This window comes from Staurois parvus, unplaced genomic scaffold (genome assembly GCF_062004578.1).
Source record: "Staurois parvus isolate SC_StPar_1 unplaced genomic scaffold, SC_StPar_1.0 ptg001171l, whole genome shotgun sequence".
Taxonomy (NCBI): Eukaryota; Metazoa; Chordata; class Amphibia; order Anura; family Ranidae; genus Staurois; species Staurois parvus.
The window spans coordinates 574194-598375 of record NW_028318967.1 but is presented as its reverse complement, the minus strand read 5'-3'; the positions used below and the strand labels follow the sequence as shown (position 1 = coordinate 598375).

Genomic DNA, 24182 nt, shown 5'->3' with positions numbered 1-24182 from the left:
CGAAAATTCCCTACCCCCCCCCCCCACACACACACACACACACACACACACTACTATGTCTTGATCTCCTTTCTCCTGGTTCTACAGAGGACATCTCCTTGATCCATTCACATTTTGGTTATCGTTTCTCATTGTTTTGTTAGCGCTTTCCACTGGTAGGTGCCCTCTGGCCTGATTTTTAAATTTGTCAACATGTTTCCCGTGCAACCCTTTTTTGCACAGTGAGCTTGAAGGACGTTTTTTCAGAACCAGTTTGCATGATTATTAGAGAGTTGCACATTACAGGTTTCAGGTTTCATGGACATACCTGCGATACCATCATCCTGTTATGGACCATAGTCATATAAACTAAATGTTACTGTTATGCTTATGACCCCTGCTTGGGTCTATGATCTTGCCCTTCTACTTATATACTATTTTCCTAATTGCTCTGTCCACTAACATTTTTGTAAATTTACATACATTTTGATATTTTAATGAAGCTCTTTTGGTATGAGAAAATATTTAGACAATGCTGACCTAATTGGAAACTAAGGAAAAAAAAGAATTTTAATATATAGAGATGGGAAGAGGAGTGGGCTGAAGGGAATGGGAATGGTGCTGTGAGTATACCTACTGTTTTACATAACAGAACTAGAATCAGTGCTAAGTACATTAGAACACACTTGTGGACATACAGTATTAATAAAGCAGTACATTTGGCAATCAGAAAACATGCACTGCAGGTGAATCTCCCAGGTTCTGTACATGCATTTTAAATGACAGTAATTGAGTCACCACCAATGAATGTTTTGTTATATTCATATTCACTGCTTTATAAACAAAACCATTGGTGTATGGGAGAGAAATTAATCACAGAGCCTTAACCACTTCAATACCGGGCACTTTTACCAGGCCAATTTTCAGCTTTCAGTGTTGTTGCACTTTGAATGAAAATTGCGTGGTCATGCAACACTATACTACTGTATATGACATTTTTATAATTTTTTTCACACAAATAGAGTTTTCTTTTGGTGGTATTTAATCACCATAACTTTTTATTTTTTGCTAAATAAAACAAAAAAACACCTGAAACGTTTGAAAAAAAAAACCCGCACTTTTCTTCGTTTCTGTTATACAATTTAGCGAATAAATAACATTTCTTCATACATTTAGGTCAAAATGTATTCTGCTACATTTATTTGGTGAAAATAATAAAAATAATTGAATTTGTATTTTTTTCAAATGTTTCTCCTATTTTTTTTTATTTTTTATTACATTTTTCTTTTTTTTTACTATTTTATTTTCAGCACACTGTGACCAAAGCAATACAATGTTACCATAGTTATATATGGTAAATATAAGATATTTATTCCTTTTTTCCTTTTTCCTGGTAAAAGAGCATATTTCCCAGTACTATTTTCTATCCTGGTAAACTAGGTGACTTGCTGCGGTTTAATACCGCCAATAAAATGACGCTGCAATGTGCGCGCATTCCCAATGGACGTGTTATTAACTTTTTGGTCCATGGCAAAATTGTGCTGGCGCACTGCGCATACGTCGGGCAGCCGGCAAAATGGCGGGCGCGATATGCGCACGCGACATTTTTTGCCATAAATAGAATCATTTGGACGTCTGGCACTGTATGCTTACCCCGAAACGAAACGTGTCAGGGAGGAGCTACAGCGTCTTGACGTCACGCTGCTGCTGGCGGCCATCTTGGATACACATGGTCAGTCTGTTTGTTTTCTGTCTGTGCACCCTGATTTGGAAATAAAATCCTTTGATAAATGCAGTATGACACTATGTGGCATCCTTTCTTGGGCTCTTTGTGAGTCTCACCATTCACAGAGCCTATCTTAGAGGAGACCTGATGCAGTGATACCAATCGGAGGACCCTGAAGGGAACAGGAACCTGGCCTTACACTTGAGTGGATGATCTGGCTGACCCGATAAGACAGTTGTAATCTCAAATGCATGATTATATCGCGCATCTGGTGAGTGCGCAATTCACTTATTACCAGTCACACCATTTATTACCCTGGATTAAGAGATTGGAACACCTTTGCTGAGATCTTCCATGATCCCCATGTTCATTTATTGGACCTTCACTAATCTATCACCATAACCACCTTGATGTGGTTTTATATATATATTGCACTTTATATTTATTGTATCTTATACAGAGTTTATGGTTAGCACCTATGCCACTAATTTGATGTATCATTTGCACTTTTGGCACTTTACATTATTTATATGTTTTTGATTGAGTTATCAATTTCTAGTTTTGCATCAAGCACCTTTTATATGTTTTTGTTATCAGTGCTGCACCTATTTTTATCTATATTTATTCTTATGAGGTTTGTGGTTGCTTTTTGGTGTCCCAGCAGCTTTGTTTTTGTAGCGCTCGCTTAACTCTTCCTTACATAAATGTTACCATAGCAGCATTGAACTACTCTGGGCAAGTGATCAGGATTTGTTTTTTGATTGCTAATACCATTATGATTGCTAATACCAATGTATTTCATTGATATTTGCAATCATTGTTACTGAATGAAACTGATTCATTCAGTCTTTTGTTATGATTAACTGTGATTGGGCAAAGCTGATCACATGATACAGATGGGCTGTGATTGGCCCTGTCTGTATCATGTAACTTCCTTGACCAGTCACATCTAACAACATAACTGTATACAATGGATGGCATGACAGGAAGCCATCCATTGTATACAAGTGACATGTGATCTACTGTGATTGGTCACAGCGGTCACATGACACTGGCAATGGGCCGGTGTAGTGATATGTCATTGGCTGTGTCCCATGGACACAGCCACTGACAGATCGCGCCGCTGCATGGCCCTGTGGCCGCGTGACCTGCTCGTTTTGACAGGAAGTCATATGACGCCCAGTCACAATGAGGAGTGTCCCGCCCGGCCATCAATCTGCTATAGGTCTGGTGGGAAGGTGTTAAAGACTATAGACTAACAATTCCAGGTGTTATTCTACTGTATGTGTCTATCATATAAATGCAACCAAAATCAAGTGGCTTTTGTTTATCAACATAAGCCATTCATGATTACAGGTCAAGGAAGGACATGATGATCATCAATGGCTTTGTTGATAAACCAAGGGCGAATGCTCACGATTAGTGATCATGAACTTCATTATGTGATCAAATAAAAATAACCGAAAAAGTAAAAAATAAAATGCATATTTTGTTCCAAATATTTTGGTCTTGTCTTGGGATTTGCCTTTTTTTGGTTGAAGGTCTGTGGACTGACCCAGGAAACTATGGAATTATCCTGTTCGGTCAACCAGGCTGGCTGCATGTCTCTAGCATCTCTGTTCCCTTCTGAAATGAAAATACCTCCACTCTCTGGTAACGCACCTTTTAAATGTGGGTAAGAATCTAATCTAATAACCATGATAATTCAGTGGGTCAGAACAGTAAATGACATGATAAATATGGAGGACGTCAAGCTGTCTATGAGAAAGCAGGGACAACGTTTTCATAAGCCATAGTTCTACTGGACTCCAATTCTCTGATGGTTGTTAATTTACAGATTGTAAAAAACTTGCAACTGTTATGTGTGTGTGTTATGTGTCTGTAATATGGTGAAATTCTATACATATGACTGCGTCTGTATTTTAGCCTTACATAAATAATAAATTAAACAAATACATAAAATGCAATTTTTATTTTTCTTTATTTTTTGTTGGTGTATTTTGTTGCTCTTTCAGGGTTTTTTTTGGGGGGAGGGCTTTACACGATATGGGAAAAATGCAAAAGTATAGATGCATGATCCAAATTTAAAAATTTTAAAAAACACCAAGTGTTATTTTTTTTAAGTTGCTATTTTCATGGTATCCTGTGCGATGGGATAAAAAAAATAATATTTTAAAGTTGACTTGACTCCATTTCAAAATGTATCTAAATAAAAACAATTATTTTTTTATACTTGGGACTTGGATAGAATAAAGGATTAAAACCTCTGTCTGGTTTTTACCACTATCCAGGGCCTAATTAGAAAGTTTTACCAGAAAGGAAGTTGTGGAAATCTGCAACAGTATCACAGACAGAAACAAAAAGCTGAGAGAATTTCTATCTTTTAGCTACTTCCCTATTTCTGTTTGTGTTGCCATTGCAAAATTTCCTTGAATTTCTGTCTTGGAAATCGTTGTATGCAGGGCAGCAAGTAAAGTTAAATCTATCTAATGGAACCATGGATTTAAGTAACAGGCAGAAAGAGGATTGAATGCTTACTCACTCTATCCAAAACTAAAAAAAAGGGATTTAAAGACGCTATAAACTCTAGTACAAACGTTTTGAATACAGATCTTAAAGTGTATGTCAAGCCAAAAATATATTTTTGTAGAATCCCTAATCCTTCCCCACTCTATCCAAAACTAAAAAAGAAGTGTTGACTTGACATAAACGTTAAGGGTGCTTTAAAGGCTAAAAGGAAAAAATCCTTGCTTACTGGAGCTGATGCTCTTTACTATTGATGAGCTTAGGTGGGCTTGAACACATCTGAACACGACTGAACCCACTTGAGCTATCCCACATTTAAGGTGTCAAAGCCGACAGCCAATTATAAGTGTTGGAGGCATGCCCCACCCTGCAACAGCATATATACATGCCCCTTGCATATGTGAAGCTGTGATGCAGAAAATGCCTCCGCCGCATATGACTGACTAGCGGCTTTCACAGCTTCCAGGAAGGATAGCTCAGACAGATTCAGACTCCTATCCAAACACACCTGAACTCCTCCTTAGACTAGCAAATATCAAAAAATGCTTGTATTTGTACTGCCTCAGACGATATATCCTATTCTTAGTTTTAAGCATGTCCAAAGCCTAAGGGCTCATTTACAGTAGCAGTTGGGGGGAGGGGGGATTGAGCCTGCTACGCTCTTTTGCTGGAAAGGCAGCGGTTAGAGGTGTACACATGTTGCGATTGCGATGCTTCGCTTCATGGCTGCAACAGGGATTATACCCCCTATTGCATCATTTGAATGGAGCCACTATGCAAGTGCCCCGCAACTGAGTGCAATGCATGTGGTTGTGGCATGCTAGTGTGGGGATCAAGGGGCTAAAGCAGGCGGTGAGGAGACGATACAACACCTCCTCACCACCTGTCAAACGCTCTTTGAAGAGCGATCCAAACGCAGATAGTTCTTCAGAAACCAAAGCTACTGTGATTTAAATTATAACCCAAAGTGGTTCTAAAGTCTGGGTGTTCTTTACCTTCATGCAATCTATGCTTTAAGGTACAAAATACTGCAATAACTATCTCTCCCACCCCCTCTCTAAACACTTAAAGTGTTACTAAACCTACAAAAGTAAAATCAGTCTGTATATACAGTAACGCATGCTTGTTATACTCACTGTGGAACCTAAAGGGTAATCCCTCGCATTGTATAAAAAGGCCATTTGAAACTGTCTTCTTTGATCCTCCCCTTCTTCTACTGTCCCCAATACATCTCCTCATAGTACAGAGCTCTAGGAGTCACTTTGCATATGCTCAGTTTAATGTGTATGGCTAGAGAGGTTATTTTTGGGAGGGTGTGTGTGATCAGCACAGGGCCAATCAGCACTGTTATTTTAATAAAAAAAAAAAAACTCTAAGCTCTACAACCACTTTTAAATAAAACTGCTTTATCCACGCAGACAAAACAACAGGTATGCATTAAAGTGTATCAAAGCCCATAAAGAAAAATGCAATGCATTGCACAATGCAATATACAGTACTTTATGTTCATTTGTTATAGCAAATAACCTGTCCTAGAGTAACTATATTCACTCACGTCACTATATATATATATTTAAAGGGGGCCATGGTTGTTACTAGGCTGATTTCCTGATTTGTACTACAACCTCTTCTCCATCTTTCAATCCCATTGCATAGAAAGGTCTTTTTTGTAGTTTATAGAAAGTACTGTAGCTGTGAAATCTGCCGATACTGATATATCAGTTCATTGTGCAGGACCTGTAGGACGTTACAAGTACACTGGAATTCTGGCAAGATCTACATTTTTTTTCATAGTTGCAGAAAACATACATAGCCTTTAAAGAGAAAACAAATGCAGCCACAACATAAAAAAATTGCTAAGCCCCAATACATAACATTTTGTTTTTGAGTTTAAATATCCTTCAAAGCCTGATTCATCAGCAGCACATCCTCACCTTACCTTCTCTTTCCTATCACTCCGTTCAGCTGCCGAGAATAATAGAAATAGAGGTTACGTCTGGGTACTGGGGAGCATGTGACTGACCCAACGTGGCAGTGCTGGTGCTTGGTAATTGGTCCAGGGTTGTCATTTGATGGAAGGGGAGATTCGGTTTTGTGTTGCCTACAAATTGAAATTTGACTTTACCATACACATTGCTGTTTGTTACTAGCTCCCGGAGACTGAATGAAGTAGTGTTGGAGCAATAGAATGGTAAGTATTTGCTGCTGGGATGAGGGAAATAAAATTAACATGCTGTTTTACCCTGCATGAGCAATTCAAAGGTTCATTTTAGGAAACATATTTAATTTTAAAAAAAAATGAATTTTACATTCTTAAAACATAGACTAATTTATGAAAAAGCAGATATTACATTACACTACATAATAGAATGTAATATCGTTATCAAAATGAAGTTAAATATTTATGTATATACTGTGCATATATAAAAAAGGCTATTATTTGCATATACACAAATATAAAAATAGCTACATAGAAATGCTTACGGGGTTATTTTCTTACATGGTTAATCTTAATACTATTAAAAAGGACAGTATAGATAGCCTTTAGTCCATGTCCGAAAAGAAAGACGGTTTTGTTACATGTTCAGTGAGTCAGTTATACAAAATAAAATCATGTGATCAAAAAAGGGAAGTATGATTTAACTGCTGCCAAATATAATATTAACTTTGTTTCACTGGTTTGTAGCTAGCTAACTTTAAAGAGCAACTCCAGGTTTAGGGATTTTTGCAATTTCTGGTTAGTAAACATATGTTACCTCTGCTCAGGTGTATGCCTTGTATACCTGGATCCATGCTCTGCTGGGCTGTAAAATCTATACTTTTCTTAATGCCAAATAGTAAAGTTCCCACTGTACATACAGTCAGCTCCAGATATCATGCTAGTGTCATTATCCACCCCCCTTCCTCTTTGTTACAGGGGTCTAGCTGCTGACTTGTGATCTGTGATGGATTGCATTGTCAGCAGTGACCTGGCCAGAGTTAGCAGGTAATCAGGATGGGATATACCAACTAACACTCATCTATTTGAAGAGGGACTCCATTGGACACAGTTGCGACCTGGAACCATTTACCTCTACAGGGCATAGAGGCAGGTGGTATAGCCTTCTGAACCTGACATGCCCTGTTTTTTTATATGTATATACATACATATACACTATAATGCCAAAAGTATTGGGACACCCCTCCAAATCAATGGATTCAGGTGTTCCAATCACCTCCATGACAACAGGTGTATAAAATCAAGCACCTAGGCATGCAGACTGCTTCTACAAACATTTGTGAAAGAATGGATCACTCTCTGGAGCTCAGTGAATTCAAGCGTGGTACCGTGATAGGTTGCCACCTGTGCAATAAGTCCATCCGTGAAATTTCCTTGCTGCTAAATATTCCACGGTCAATGGTTAGTGGTCTTATAACAAAGTGGAAGCAACTGGGAACAACAGCAACTCAGCCACCAAGTGGTAGGTCACATAAAATGACAGAGTGAGGTTGGTGCATGTTAAAGGGCACAGTGAACAGAAATCGCCAACTGTCTGCAGAATCAACAGCTAAAGACCTCCAAACTTCGTGTGGCCTTCAGCTTAGCACAACAGTGCATAGAGCTTCATGGAATGGGTTTCCATGGCCGAGCAGCTGCATCCAAGTCTTACATCACCAAGTGCAATGCCAAGCGTTCGATGTAGTGGTGTAAAGCACACTGCCACTGGACTCTAGAACAGTAGAGATGTGTTCTCTGGAGCGACAAATCACGCTTCTCTGTCTGGCAATCCGATGGATGTGTCTGGGTTTGACGGTTGCCAGGAGAATGGTACTTGCCTGACTGCAATGTGCCAAGGGTAAAGTTTGGTGGAGGGGGATTATGGTGTGGGGTTGTTTTTCAGGAGTTGGGCTTGGCCTCTTAGTTCCAATGAATAGACCTCTAAAAGTGTCAGCATACCAAGACATTTTGGCCAATTTCATGCTCCCGACTTTGTGGGAACAGCTTGGGCATGGCTGCACACCAGTGCGCAAAGCAAGGTCCATAAAGACATGGATGAGAGAGTTTAGGGTGGAGGAACTTGACTGGCCTGCACAGGGTCCTGACCTCAACCCGATAGAACACCTTTGGGATGAATTAGAGCAGAGACTGCGAGCCAGACCTTCTTCTTCGACATCAGTGCTTGACCTCACAAATGCATTTATGGAAAAATGGTCAAACATTGCCATACACACTCCTAAACCTTGTGGACAGCCTTCCCAGAAGAGTTGAAGCTGTTCTAGTTGCAAAGGGTGGGCCAACTCAATATTGAACCCTACGGACTAAGACTGGGATGCCATTAAAGTTTATGTGCGTGTTAAGGCAGGCGTCCCAATACTTTTGGCAATATGTAATATGTATATATATTAGGAATTCACCAATACCGATGCGATACCGAGTATTTTCACAAGTACTCATACTCCTGAAAATGCCCCAGATACCTGAAACCAATATTTTATGGTGCGATTTGTGTCTGTACAAAACAAATGGGCAAAATAAATGGGCAAAGAATGCAATGCGATATATCTAATACTGCACAGCAGCAAGCAAACGCTGCACAACAGCAAGCCAACGCTATTGTGGAAGATCCAGTGAATATCACTGGATTTGGTATCTGTGCCTGAAAGACAGCTTACCAAAGGAAGCATATATCCCAGCTGCCTATTCATGACACATGTTACATATCGCTGTGCATGCTGGAGTGAAAACAATAATTCTAGGGCTAATATTAACACTAAAGTAATGACCTGTAGGGGCTTTTAAAACATCACCTATAGAACATATAGGGTACCAAAGTTAGTTGTCAATATTTAGGAGCACACAATTATTTGGCTTGACATGTTGGGTATCTACACTGCTCAAAAAAATTAAAGGAACACTTTGAAAACACATCAGATCTCAATGGGGAAAAACGTCATGCTGGATATCTATACTGATATGGACTGGGTAATGTGTTAGGAATGTAAGGATGTCCCATCGTGCGATGGAAATGAAGATTATCAAGCTACAGAGGACTGAATTCAAAGACAGCCCGAAAATCAAAGGGAAAAAATGATGTAGCAGGCTAGTCCATTTTGCTGAAATTTCATTGCAGCAACTCAAAATGGTAGTTTGTATGGCCCCCACGTGCTTATATGCATGCCTGACAATGTCGGGGCATGCTTCTAATGAGATGACGGATGGTGTCCTGGGGTATTTCCTCCCAGATCTGGACAAATGGCATCACTGAGCTCCTGGACAGTCTGAGGTGCAACCTGGCAGCATCGGATGGACCGAAACATGATATCCCAGAGGTGTTCTATTGAATTTAGGTCAGGCGAGCTTGGGGGCAATTCAATGGTATCAATTCCTTCATCCTCCAGGAACTGCCTGCATACTCTCGCCACATGAGGCCAGGCATTGTCATGCACCAGGAGGAACCCAAGACCCACTGCAACAGTGTAGAGTCTGACAATGGGTCCAACGATTTCATCCCAATACCTAATGGCAGTCAGGTCTGTGCGTCCCTCCAAGGATATGCCTGACCAGACCATCACTGACCCACCACCAAAACGGTCATGCTGAATGATGTTACAGGCAGCAAAACATTCTCCACGGCTTCTCCAGACTTTCATGTCTGTCACATGTGCTTAGGGTGAACTTGCTCTCATCTGTGAAAATCACAGGGCACCAGTGGTGAACCTGCCATTTCTGGTGTTCAATGGCAAATGCCAATCGAGCCCTATGGTGCCAGGCAGTGAGCACCACAAGGCCCACTAGAGGATGTCAGGCCCTCAGGCCTCCCTCATGAAGTCTGTTTCTGATTGTTTGGTCAGACACATTCACACCATCATCCCTCTGGTGGGTGTCACCTGGGTGTGGGCCACACCACCTGCACCCCAATAGCAACACCACTGTATAGATCTCTGTGTAAGAAGGTAACCCTAACTAAACTATCAGTAACAAAAAATTAAAAAGAAGAAACAACAAATATGCAATTATTCTAAAATAATTGTACAGTACATGTTAACATATATACAGTGGGGATCGAAAGTTTGGGCACCCCAGCTAAAAATTTGTATTAATGTGCATAAAGAAGCCAAAGAAAGATGGAAAAATCTCCAAAAGGCATCAAATTACAGATTAGACATTCTTATAATATGTCAACAAAAGTTAGATTTTATTTCCATCATTTACACTTTCAAAATAACAGAAAACAAAAAAATGGCGTCTGCAAAAGTTTGGGCACCCTGCAGAAATTATAGCATGCACTGCCTCCTTTGCCAACCTGAGACGTGCCAGTGTCATGGATTGTTCTCAATCATCATCTGGGAAGACCAGGTGATGTCAATCCCAAAGGTTTTAAATGCCCAGACTCATCTGACCTTGCCCCAACAATCAGCACCATGGGTTCTTCTAAGCAGTTGTCTAGAAAACTGAAACTGAAAATAGTTGACGCTCACAAAGCTGGAGAAGGCTATAAGAAGATAGCAAAGCGTTTTCAGATGTCAATATCCTCTGTTCGGAATGTAATTAAGAAACGGCAGTCATCAGGAACAGTGGAAGTTAAAGCAAGATCTGGAAGACCAAGAAAAATATCAGACAGAACAGCTCGCAGGATTGTGAGAAAAACAATTCAAAACCCAAGTTTGACTGCGCGATCCCTCCAGAAAGATCTGGCAGACACTGGAGTTGTGGTACACTATTCCACTATAAAGAGATACTTGTACAAATATGGTCTTCATGGAAGAGTCATCAGAAGAAAACCTCTTCTACGTCCTCACCACAAAAATCATCGTTTGAACTTTGCAAATGAACATATAGACAAGCCTGATGCATTTTGGAAACAAGTTCTGTGGACCGATGAGGTTAAAATTGAACTTTTGGCCGGAATGAGCAAAGGTACGTTTGGAGAAGAAGGGGCACAGAATTTAATGAAAAGAACCTCTGTCAAACTGTTAAGCATGGGGTTGGATCAATCATGCTTTGGGGTTGTGTTGCAGCCAGTGGCACAGGGAACATCTCACGAGTAGAAGGAAAAATGGATTCAATAAAATTTCAGCAAATTTTGGATGGTAACTTGATGCCATCTGTGAAAAAGCTGAAGTTAAAGAGAGGATGGCTTCTACAAATGGATAATGATCCTAAACTCACCTCGAAATCCATGGGGGATTACATCAAGAAGCGTAAACTGAATGTTTTGCCATGGCCTTCACAATCTCCTGACCTCAACATAATTGAAAATCTATGGATAGACCTTAAAAGAGCAGTGCGTGACAGACAGCCCAGAAATCTCAAAGAACTGGAAGACTTTTGTAAGGAAGAATGGGCAAAGATACCTCAAACAAGAATTGAAAGACTCTTGGCTGGCTACAAAAAGCGTTTACAAGCTGTGATACTTGCCAAAGGGGGCAGTACAAGATATTAACTCTGCAGGGTGCCCAAACTTTTGCAGACGCCATTTTTTTGTTTTCTGTTATTTTGAAAGTGTAAATGATGGAAATAAAATCTAACTTTTGTTGACATATTATAAGAATGTCTAATCTGTAATTTGATGCCTTTTGGAGATTTTTCCATCTTTCCTTGGCTTCTTTATGCACATTAATACAAATTTTTAGCTGGGGTGCCCAAACTTTTGATCCCCACTGTAATCATTTTAGCAATGTGGTCTTTAAATCTGACTAATGTGCAAAAATAACTTACAAATTTACTAAAAGTGTAAAATACTTGTTGAGTCTGCCAGTCTGCCTTCTTTGTGTATGAATAACAGACCACAGACTGCGGGAGGTTCTTTCTCAAGGATTGACTGCTCCTGCCTCACTGTCATCCAATAGCAGAGCATTGAAGCAGCATGAGTTTTGCTTTAAGTACTGCCAAATATCCCAATCACTGCTAAATTGAGGACCTGGATTTCAGTAATGTGACCACCAAAATATACCTAAAAAAAGGTATTCCCAATGTTCCTTTTTAAGATGATTTAGATTGCAGTTCTAATTTCATTATGTACCCTAAAATGGTTGTAAACCTCTATAATGAAAAATGTACAAAGCAAATCCTTTTATAGTGTGTAATTGCCTTTAATCTAAAGCATTTAATGTTTATCCTGTCTCATCTCCCCTCCCTCTGTTATCTGCAAGAGTCTCTTCTGACAGTTTTCCCTGACACAAGGCAATCCTGGGAGATGTCCCAACCCCTCCAGTACACAACAGATGATCACCAGCCTCAGTTGTGCATGTGTTTCTATGAGATTATGTAGAGGAGGGTGTGCCCATTCCTTATACTCAGGTCTCAGATTACACTCAGATCTGTACTGTGTGTGTTAATTTTCTACCCACTGCCTCCTTTGGGCTGAGAAATACACTTTAATCTGTGTACTTTGGATGACTTTGGCGAAGATAGCTACAGATAAATAGGTAAAGCTTATGTAGGAGGATTTGCTTCATCACTGTATATCACCTGAGGCTAGGCACTTCAGTGGGATTATGTAAAGGTCTATTATCACTTTAACTTTTTCACCAAAAAGGAGCTCTACCTTTACATATACTTTTTTAAGTTGGAATTAAACATTAAAAAAAACACTGAAAGGCAGGGTTTTAGGACACAAGAGACCACAGAGATCTCTTTTGTCATAAATGCTTCTCTCTACCCATCAGCGGTAATACAGACTGAGCCGAGGGGTGAGTTTGTGCTCTGAGAGGGGATTTGGGTGGGATGATTTGTTCTAGAAATGGGGAGAGGATTTGTGCTGGAGTGAATTGGGGGAAGGGAGGATTTGTGCCAGGATGGGGAGGGTTGTGCTGGGAGGGGAGATTTGGGCAGTAGAAGAGGGCTTGTACTGAAGAAGGTTTGGGGGAGGAATTGTTCCAGGGTCGTGGGGGGTTGTGCTCGGAGGGGGGATTTGGGGGAGAGGATTTGCACTAGATGTGGGCAGAGGATTTGTGCTGGGAGGGGGAATATGGGAGGAGTTGTGCTCGGAAGTGTAATTGAATAGAAGGTGGATTTGCACTGGAGAGAACAGTGGGGGGATTTGTGCCAGGATGCGGGATTTGGGGTGGAAGAGGATTTGTGCTGGGAGGAAAGATTTGCGAGCATTTGTTCTGGGATGGGAGATTGGGTAATAGGAGGAATTGTACTAGAAGGGATTTGAAGGGGGAGGATAAGGGTTTGTGATGGGATGAATGGTTGTGTTGGAAGGTGGGATTTGAGGAGTGAAAGAAAATTTGTGCTGGGAGGATGGATTGGGGGGATTTGTGCTAAAAGTAGGGAAAGGATTTATGATGCGAGGTTAAGGATTTGTGCTAGATGGGAGATTAGGGGAAGATTTGTGTTTATAAGGGGGGAATATTTTTGCTTGGAGGAGGAGTTTGGGGTGAATATGTGGTGCTGGGGGCATTGGGTGGAAGGAGGATTTTTGATGGGGGATTTGCAGAGGGGAATTGGGAGGGGATTAATACTGGAATGGGGGTTATGCTGGGAGAGAGGATCGCAGGATTGAAAAGAATTTGTGCTAGGAGAGGGTGATTGAGAAGGAAGAGGATTTAGTCTGGGAGGGAGATTGGGGGAAAGGAGGATTTGTGCTGGGGAGAAGGATTTGAGAAAGGTAAAATTATTTGTGCTGGGAAAGAAAGAAGATTTATGTTGAGAAGGGGTATTGAGAGGGATGGGAATTTATGCTGGGATGGGGAAGAAGGGGAAGGTTGTGCTGGGAGGGAGGGTTTAAGAGTAGTAGAGAAGGATTTGTGCTGGAGAAGGAGGAAAATGTTTGTGCTGATAATGGGGATTTGGGGGAAAGATTTGTGCTGGAGGAAGCCAATATTTGTTCTGGGAGGGGTGAGCATGCAGATTAGTGCTGGCTTTTGGTTTTGGAGAGGAGGGAGTGGGGATTTTCGCTTTTTTATAGGTATAAGGAAGCCATACCTCTTAAGCCCCTCCCAATGTTAACAGTTTGGCCATACCCACTTTTGGCTGTGGCGTGTTACATGGTTACTAACTCCCTGGAGTGTTCTTCATTCTCAAATTCTAAAGTTGGGAGGTATGAACACCCATTGCAGGTGTCATAGATAGGTAGGTACATACTTGCTCATACAGTGACAAAAGAACAATGTTCATGAACTTTCAGTTTATTAGGTATTTTATTATAAAAGTAGCAGAATAGCACTGTTCATCATAACCTCTACCTAGAAAAAAAAGAAAAACTGTTTAACCGCTGTTCCTATCAGTCTATGATAACCATGATGATGATATCATCTGCTAACGGAACTTAAGCTATATTTAATATTCAAACTGACTGAGCACACACTACACAAGGCTGAAGTAAGAAAAGTGGAGTAAGGCAAGTTGAAGAAATATGGAGCTGTTGTCCTTAGCCAATGCACCAATGAGTTCTCATCTTGCACTCATTGGAAAATGACACATGTAATCCCATTAGGTCCAATAGGGCATCTAGATCACATTTCTTTAGGGTTTGTTGCCCTTGTTAAGTTGGACTTGTTAAGGACTTCAGATGTTGCCCATCTGAAGTCCTTAACAACTTTTTAAATGCTATAAAGCTCTGCAGTGTTGAATAGTGAAATGTTCATCTTTCTTCTAGTGTAATTCAATGTTTGTTATTCCACAGTACAGTCAGTGGATTGTAATTTCTGTTCCTTTGAGCAGACAATTTAATAACAGACTCACTGGGACTGGTTTACTACAATATGCATGTATGTCAGTGCATCATAACTGCATGAAAAAGGAAATTGCACAGTATTGCTCTTCACAATGTAGTCAGAAACCTTGTGCTAGCCGTGCTCATTTTCATGCTCATGTGCAGGGACATGCACATACTCACAAGCATAGCAGTTTAACAGGACGTGCAAGGATGAGAATGAATCAAGGTACCCGGTCTACTCAGCATTATTTATGAAATGTCTTCAGCTCTGATCCCTATGCCCTGTATTCCTGAAAACCTGCTGATCTTGCTACTGAATCAGCTATATCTGATGCTTCTCATTGGATTTCCCTTGCCTGTTCTGCCTGCTGCTCATCTGTGTTATCAACCCTGGCCTTTTGATCAGAACTTTGGCTCCTGACTTTGTACCTTGCTGCCAGCATGTTGCCGACCCTTGCCTGTCCCTCATATGTAACTAATTGTGATCCTGTACCTGCCTGACTGCTGCTGCCACCCAGCATGTGACCTGACTCCATATTTGCACTTGGTGGATCCCTGCACTTCCAAGCTCACTCCAGCTTCCTGGAACTTGCACCCTTCCACTGCCCTAGCAGTTCCTGCCTTTGCTAACAGGGGTGCTTGGACAGAAATTGTGGAAGAGGCTCCCTTGTAATCTTGGGCTCCACAGTTAGGTTCATGACACATCTGCTCAGGTTACAAATAGTATATAGGCTAAATTTACTAACAAGAGTGTTTGCTATAGAATGTACTCTCCAGGATCAGAAAACACACCAGCGTTGCCAGTGACTCCACATTGTAATTAAACAAATAATGGGTTTTTCTCTGTTTTTGGGTTTATTTAACTGCTTTTAGCATGTTTTAGATCAGCATACCATATAGGAATAGAATCACATCATCTACACATGGCATTTGTCATTAACATGATCCTGTCACTATACTGACCAAACTAAACATTAGGCAGTCTGTAAAAGAAGAAGCTATATACTTTCTTTCTTGCAGCCTGTGTACGAAAATGCTGCGGTGTGGCTTACCCCCATCCACTGCATATGGGTGGCTTACCCCCATCCACTGCATATGGGTATGTCATATACTTACTCCCACGCTGCTCACTTTGGTGACTTTTATGTCCTGTGGTGGTGTAGGAGTCAATGAGAGGAACCACAGTGGACATTATCATATGCATTGAAAAATGTTGCACGGCAGGGATTATGTACAGTATATCTGTGCATGCATGAGGAGCTACAATGGAAGTGAACCATAAGGATGTGTCTCTGAGCTTGTTCATTTGCTTTAGTAAATTAGCCCCACTGAATCAGTTCAAGGAGGACAGTAGATCTCATGCAGGGGCGGACTGACAACTCATGGGGCCCCCGGGCAATAGGGGATCATGGGGCCCCTGTGTCCTTGCTCAAACTCAAAAAAGCCTATGAAAAAGGTACCAGGGGCATCTCATGGGGCCCCCTACTGACCCCGGGCCCTCGGGCAGTGCCCGAGTTTCCAAATGGTCAGTCCGTCCCTGATCTCATGTTTATTAATATAGTACGGTAAAATTCATACTTATTCCTGTGGCCCAGCATTTTGAGAACAGAAAGATTTCAGATTTAGATGAAGCCTTATTCTGTCAAACATTAGCCAATAAATAATAGAACCTGGTGATCAGTGATAGGGCAGTGCTCAGCATCTTGACTTATTTTTTACCATATCTATGATAAATCAGTCACAAGAAGATAAATACATTTAAAAGCATACTTGCACATAAACTGAATACTGTTCAATAAACATGATTATTATTGATACTCGGATGTTAAAATATCAGCGGTGTGACAGCACTTGAATCCTGTAGTTTTCTTAACTTACCTAGGTTTGCAGAATTAAAAGGACAAACATATAATAAAAAAGAAGAAGCAACTACTATCTTACACACATCCTCATTTTGCTTTTACAAATGAAAGCTATTTTTCCCTCCCTTTCTATGTCAGCTCTCTTTCAATGTTTCATTTTTGAAAAAATGTTTAAATATAATTATTGTGAATATCGGTAAAGAGAATTGCTGTGAGTTATCTGGATAATTATTAACAGTTAATGTGCACACAAAACAACATGCATACTTGCATTTAATGTGGTAACATTAGTAACAGAGTTGCCATTACTTCTATCATCATCTTTATGTACCTGCTACATCCTTCCTGTTAAGAGCATTGCTGAGAAAAGACATGAAGTTTTTAGAAAGCCAGAACAAACTTACCTACTCCATACCGCTCTGTGCACGTTCTCTGCCAGGGAGCCATCCTGAGCAGACCAGAGCAGTCCAGAACCACCTATGCCTGGACAGGCTAAACACCATACACAAAGGAATTTCAAGTGACCAAAGAATATTTTGATGACCGGGTTTGCTAGTCACAGTTCAACTGATTGTAGATCTAATCCCTCCTTGTGACACTCCTACTGAGCACTTCCTTCTTGCACTGTCTAAAATGATCACTTCTCTGTTTTCTCTTCAAAGTGCAATGCTGCTTAAGCAACTGTCACAGGAACAATGCAGTGCACACATTCCTGTGGATGAAATTATTTCACTGCATTAAATTATGTCACACATTAACTTTAGGTGACTATTCATTTTCATACATAGGCGTTTGTTTATTTATTCAGCAAGGAATAAAAATAAAATGTTCTTCATGTAATATTTACTATTTCTTTTCAGAGAATGAATTTTCCAAAAAAAAAAAAAAAATCAGAATAACAATATATACACTATATTGCCAAAAGTATTGGGACGCCTGCCTTTACACGCACCTGAACTTTAATGGCATCCCAGTCTTAGTCCGTAGGGTTCAATATTGAGTTGGCCCACCCTTTTCAGCTATAACAACTTTAACTCTTCCCTGAAGGCTGTGCACAAGGTTTAGGAGTGTGTCTATGGGAATGTTTGACCATTCTTCCAGAAGCACATTTGTGAGATCAGGCACTGATGTCAGCCTGGCTTGCAGTCTCCGTTCTAATTCATCCCAAAGATGTTCTATTAGGTTGAGATCAGGACTCTGTGCAGGCCAGTCAAGTTCCTCCACTCCAAACTCGTTCATGCATGTCTTTATGGACCTTGCTTTGTGCACTGATGTGCAGTCATGTTGGAGCAGGAAGAGTCCATCCCCAAAGTTGGGAGCATGAAATTGTCCAAAATGCCTTGGTATGCTGAAGCCTTAAAAGTTCCCTTCACTGGAATTAAGAGGCCAAGCCCAGCCCCTGAAACAACCCCACACCATAATCCCCCTCCACCAAACTTTACACTTGGCACAATGCAGTTAGGCAAGTATTGTTCTCCTGGCAACCGCCAAACCCAGACATGTCCATGGGATTGCCAGAGAAGTGTGATTCGTCACTCCAGAGAACACATCTCCACTTCTCTAGAGTCCAGTGGTGGCGTAATTTTACACCCCTGCATCCGACGCTTTGCACTGCACTTGGTGATGTAAGGCTTGGATGTAGCTGCTCGGCCATGGAAACCCATTCCTTGAAGTTCTCTACGCACTGTTGTGCTAGTCTGAAAGCCACACGAAGTTTGGAGCATTAGCTATTGACTCTGCACGCTGTTAGCGACTTCTGCACACTGTGCGCTTCAGCATGTGCTGACCCCGCTCTGTCATTTTACGAGGCCTACCACTTCATGGCTGAGTTGCTGTTGTTCCCAGTTGCTTCCACTTTGGTATAGTACCGCCAGCAGTTGACTGTGGAATCTTTAGTAGCAAGGAAATTTAATGGATGGACTTATTGCACAGGTGGCAACCTATCACGGTACCACGCTTGAATTCACTGAGCTCCTGAGAGCACCCCATTCTGTCACAAATGTTTGTAGAAGCAGTCTGCATGCCTAGGTACTTGAATTTATACACAGGTGGCCATGGAGGTGACATGCTGTAAAGTAAGAATGCTTTCAAAAACACATGTATTTAAATTTTCTAAGTTAAATCAATATTTGCTGTGACTACCTTTTGGCTTCAAATCAGCATCATCATTGTACCTCATAAGGGCAAGCAGATACTTATTGACAGAAAGAATCAATAAACTACCACAGAAGTGGTCTTCATGGAAGAATTGTGGCCCAAAAGCCCTACCTTCGCCATGGAAACAAGGCTAAGCAAATCAACTATGCACAAAAATACAGGAAAGAGGGTGCAGGTGAAATGGCAGCAGGTGCTCCAAACTGATTAGTTAAAATTTGAAATATTTGGCTGTAATAGGAGGCAGTTTGGTTGTTGAAGGGCTAAGAAGCTGGAGAGCAGTACAATGAGTGTCTGCTGGCAACAATGAAACATAGTGGAGGTTCCTTGCAAGTTTGGGGTTGCATTTCTACAAATAGAGGTGAAGATTTGGTCAGGATCAATGGTGTCCTCAATGATCAGAAATATAAGCAGATACTTACCCATCATGCCATACCATCAGAAAGGAGAGTTATTGGCCCCAGTTCTTTTCTGCAGCAGGACAATGACCCCAAACATACAGCCAATGTCATTCAGAACTATCTTTGGCATTCGGAAGAACAAGGAGTCCTGGAAGTGATGGTTTGATCCACACGGAGCCCTGATCTCAACATCGTCAAGTCTGTCTGGGATTACATGAGGAGGCAGAAGGATTTGAGGTTAGTTCTCCAAGATGTTTGGAACAACCTACCTGCCGAGTTCCTTTACAAACCGTGTGCAAGTGTACCTAGAAGAATTGATGTTTTGAAGGCAAAGGGTTTTCACACCAAATATTGATTTGATTTGGATTTCTCTTCTGTTCATTTACTTTCCATTTGTTAACTGAAAAAAATAAACTATTAACACTTCTATTTCTGAAAGCATTCCTAATGTATTGCATTTTTATTCACACCTGCCTAAGACTTTTACACTGTACTGTATATACAGTATATTACTAGACTACCAAATTTACAGGATATATTGCATTCACACCGGGACAGAATTAACTGCTAGTGATTGTAAAGCATTTTTGAGGTGTTTTACAAGCTTTGTGTAGGAATTTGTTTGCTAAGCTAGGTAATAGAAGAACAGTGCTAGAGGAGGACAGAAGTTTGTCAGGTGCACAAATGTGCACAATGTGCGCAAACACAAGTGTCCCATGTTTACAGTCGCACTCATTGCAGTCTATGGGGGCAAAAAGGCCTGGATTGGCTAAAAAAAACAAAACCTCATGAACTTTTTTGAGCTTGGAGCATAAAGCGTAGGGTAACTGAGTGTACAAATATGCACAGGGAAAATTGGAAAGAATGAGTAGCTGAAAAACGCCCCAGTGTGAATGGGAACTTAAAATATATGTGAAACCTTACCTTGTGAAGTAACCTACTCAGTTTAAAACAGGAATGCAAGGAAAAACATTTGTATATACTGAACATATAGTGACAGGGACACCCTATGCCACTGTTTAACTGCTTGCCCGCCACCCTATAGCAGAAATACCGCTGCGGGGCAGCACAAAATCACATGTGTATATATACGTAGCATTCGTAGTATTTCTGGGTAGGGGGCCATTGGCGGCCTCAGCTGTTGGTCATCGGGTCCCAGCCGGTGATTCCTCGCCAGCACCCGGCGATCTCTGAGTATCACTGACAGGGGAGGGTCTGTATGTAAACAATACAGATCTCTTCCCTGTCTGCTATGCAGAGCAATACAAAGCAGTGTGCAGGAGCTGAGAAATACAAAGCAATGTGCTTAGACAGTAAAGCACACAGTAAAACAGCACACAGTTAACCCTTTGATCACCCCAGATGTTAACCCCTTCCTGCCCAGTGTCAGTGCTTTTTATTAGCACTGATCACTATTGGTATCACTGGGGATCTCAGTGACACCAAGTCAGTTCCCCCCCCCAGTGTCAGAATGCCCACCGCAGCCCCGCTATAAGTCGTTGATCGCCGCCATTACTAGTATAATAGACAAAAATTCCAGTATATATACTGCCATTTGTAGACACTAACTTTCACATAAACCAATTAATTTACATGTATTGGGATTTTTTTTTTTAGCAAAGACCTGTAGCAGAATACATTTTGGCCTATATTTATGATGAAATTTTTTTTTTTTTATATTTTTTTTCTGGACATGTTTAATAACAAAGTCAAAAATATTTTTTTTCTCAAAATTGTTGGCCTTTTTTCTTATAGCGAAAAACAAAACAAAACGCAGAGGCAATCAAATGCCACTGAAAGAAATCTCCATTTGTGGGGAAAAAAAGGACATAAATTTAATTTGGGTGCAGTGTTGCATGAACGTGCAATTGTCAGTTAAAGTAACGCAGCGCGGTATCGCAAAATATGGCCTGGTCAGGAAGGGGGGGTAAATCCTCTGGAGGGCAAGTGGTTTATGACAGCTTTTGTAAGAAGCAAGAACACTAATGGCACAGAGGTGTGCTGGCTTCATAGGAGAGCCAGAGTACCACCCTGGTCACATCAGCTGCGACTTGGCATGCGATTTGCAAATCATATGCCAAGTTGCACTCTATTGTTTGCTATTAGAGCGGTCATATTGGTGCAGTTCCAAATTGGTTGAAGCCGCACCGATTTCTAAAGTAGTGCATGCACTACTTTTTGTGCGATTTGCATAGACATCTGTGTCAGATGTCTTACCAATCGCACCTCAAATTGGCAAGTCACCCGACTTTGAAATCGTGTGACTTCACTGTAAATCGCACGATTTTAAAATGTGCATTGATGTGACTGGGGTGTTGGAGCTCAAAACCCCACCCTCCCGAGGGGGTTAGTGTGTGAAGGGAGCTGCTAGAGGTGCTGCTATGCACCAGACTGTCCAGGTTGGGACAGACCAAGGCCTGAGCCAGACAGTCTATGAGGGACAGAGCAGCTAGGGAGCTGCAAGGAAGACACAGAGCTGTGGTGCAGCATCTGTGCATGAACACTGGGACACGTTTGATGGTCTGCGGGACCAAAAAGGTACTAAGGTCAGGAGGACCAAGAGGTACTAATCAAAGCAGTAAAGCTGCAAGAGAGAGCCAGGAGTCTTAATGTTGTGTTTTGTTTGTATTGATGGTGAGAACCCCCATGCGTGGGAAGACATACCTGTATAAACTTTACTTTCTTGTAAATAAAAGTGGTCAGTGAAGCCCACTTTCTTGGCACTACCACTGAGCTACAAAACCCCTAACATGATAGATAGATAGATAGATAGATAGATAGATAGATAGATAGTTATTTCTTTTTTTTGTGATAGTATAGACAGGTGCTCCGCCAGCTACTGGTTCAGTGGGCTGTGTATGTGCCCGTTCCCCTCCTCTGCCAGTGTGTCTAGCTGGGTGTGCTGCCAGCTACATGTGTCTCTCTGCTTTCACTTTTCTGTTGGCTGTGAGTGGAGGGGCTCTATAAAAATTCCCCACTTGTTCCTGCTTCTCCTCCCCTCCCTCCTTGTAGCAGCAGTGAAGAGTCTGTAAGGATATGGATGAAACACGGCCACTAAGTATCATATGATGTGCAGTCCTTAAAGAGGCACAGTATAAGCAAGTGAATAGCTGCAGAACTACAACACACAGTGTTCCTTGCAAATAAGAGGAGAGACCAGAACGTTTCCCAGAGGACAGGGCAGACAGTGCAGGGAAACAAGACTGTGCGGACCTGCTGCTATGCCTCTTATGGGAAAGAGGTTGTGGAGACCAGGACCTGATTGTGAGACCTTGACCATGAGAACTGAGCCTTCTGGGACAACGGACCTCCAAGCATAAGGGATCAGACTTGTTACATGCCAGGAGTGGTGAGCAGAGCTACAGAGCTTAAACCCTTACTGCTCACAGTTAATGCAATAGAGACTGATTCTTATTTAACAGCTTTTCTTTGTATGCAGCCTTAAAGAGACAGCTGTCAGAGCTGGGCTCCTGCTACTTAATGAGCAGCTCTTTTCTTTCAGTGCTCAGAAGCTGCTCAGCTGTTGGCTAATTACCAGCCACTCATTGAGCCACTCATTGTCTCCACAGTGACTTACCTGGATACCTTTACCTGACTCATTAGTCCAGCCTACAGCCAACCCTTTCTACTATTTTAGCAGCTTAGCTCATTACCTCCTTGCCCTTGCATGGTCTATGGTCTCCAGTGTGTTCCTGACTGTGTTCCTGTGTACAACTTGGTCTTGTTGACTTCTCTTCTGATTCCTGTTCCTCATTTTTGGCTCCTGACTACATTGACTTCTGGTTTTCTGACTTTCTCTCGTCTGATAACCTGCTCTGGCATCCAAAGCCTGGCTTGTGTTTTGACTGCATTCCTGATCTGTTACATTTGCTATTTCATTAAAGGTGTGATTTTTAACTGCATGCTCTGTTTCCGCCTGGTTCATGGCTCTTGACAACATGCACCACCTTATAGAAGGGCCCCAATGAAAATGACTAATATTATTAGGTACCAGGTACTTGTAGTCATCTCCAGAGGTACCATTTGTCCAGACACAAAGGTTCACATTTTCTAAATAGCTATTGCCAAGAGTTACAGCAAGGTTTTTCTTTGTGCCATTCTTGCTTCCACAGTTGATGCTATTTTTCATGTCATGAATTCTAGTCTAATAGGGATTAGCTATATTGCGGTGTAGGTCAATACCTGTAGGTGAAGCTAATTTTCCCATCGGTTAATCTAATGTATTCATAAACCTGTATATTGGTACAGAATGTTTATGGTGTTTATTCTACTTTGCTACTATATACTTACTTAATCTATCATCGATTGTTTGTGGCCTATTTCTGTACACTATTATAGAGTGGTAGCAAACTAAAGCTTAAGTTTGCAGGTGTGAGCTGCCTACAGTCTACAACCAGGTGTGTCAATGGGGACCAAGCTGTTTAAGGAGTTGTGGCACGACAGAAGACTGGGCACTTTGCAGAGAGGAGTTTTACATGAAGCAGCAGCCTGCGTGACATGCAACATCCTTCAATACAAGTGATGTGATTGCAGGCAAATTTTTTTATCTAAGTTTAGTTTTAACTTAGAAAGTGTTCAGTTAAAGTCAGACTAATGGCAATTTTTTTTAGGTAGACATATATAAGAAAGCTGTAGTCCAGGGGCTAAAGAAAATCAAACATAAGCAAAAACAACAACATAACACTTGGGATCAGTGGTAACGGGAAACTTGTAAACACTGATCCCAAGGTGTTAATGGAGAACTCCAGACTTTACATGAATAATCCTTCCGCACAGTAAAGAAAAGCTGGAAAAACACTACATACATAAAAAAGATGTATCAAAACAGTCCAATGCATGTAATATACGTTGTATTAGTTCTTGCTTAGGTTTAGGCCAGTAGTGGGCA

The 24182-nt window shown here is 41.2% G+C and overlaps 1 protein-coding gene across 1 annotated transcript in view; it reads right to left on the bottom strand.

Moving 5' to 3' along the window:
* The window catches only part of DOCK2 (dedicator of cytokinesis 2), a gene marked incomplete at its 3' end in the record, with an annotated part of 155240 nt that extends 137952 nt beyond the window's left edge, over positions 1-17288 (bottom strand). The window contains exon 1 of the mRNA XM_089659610.1: positions 17144-17288. Coding sequence (XP_089515736.1) covers positions 17144-17186 — 43 coding nt within the window. The remainder of the gene's footprint in view (positions 1-17143) is intronic.
* Positions 17289-24182: the final 6894 nt, after the last annotated feature.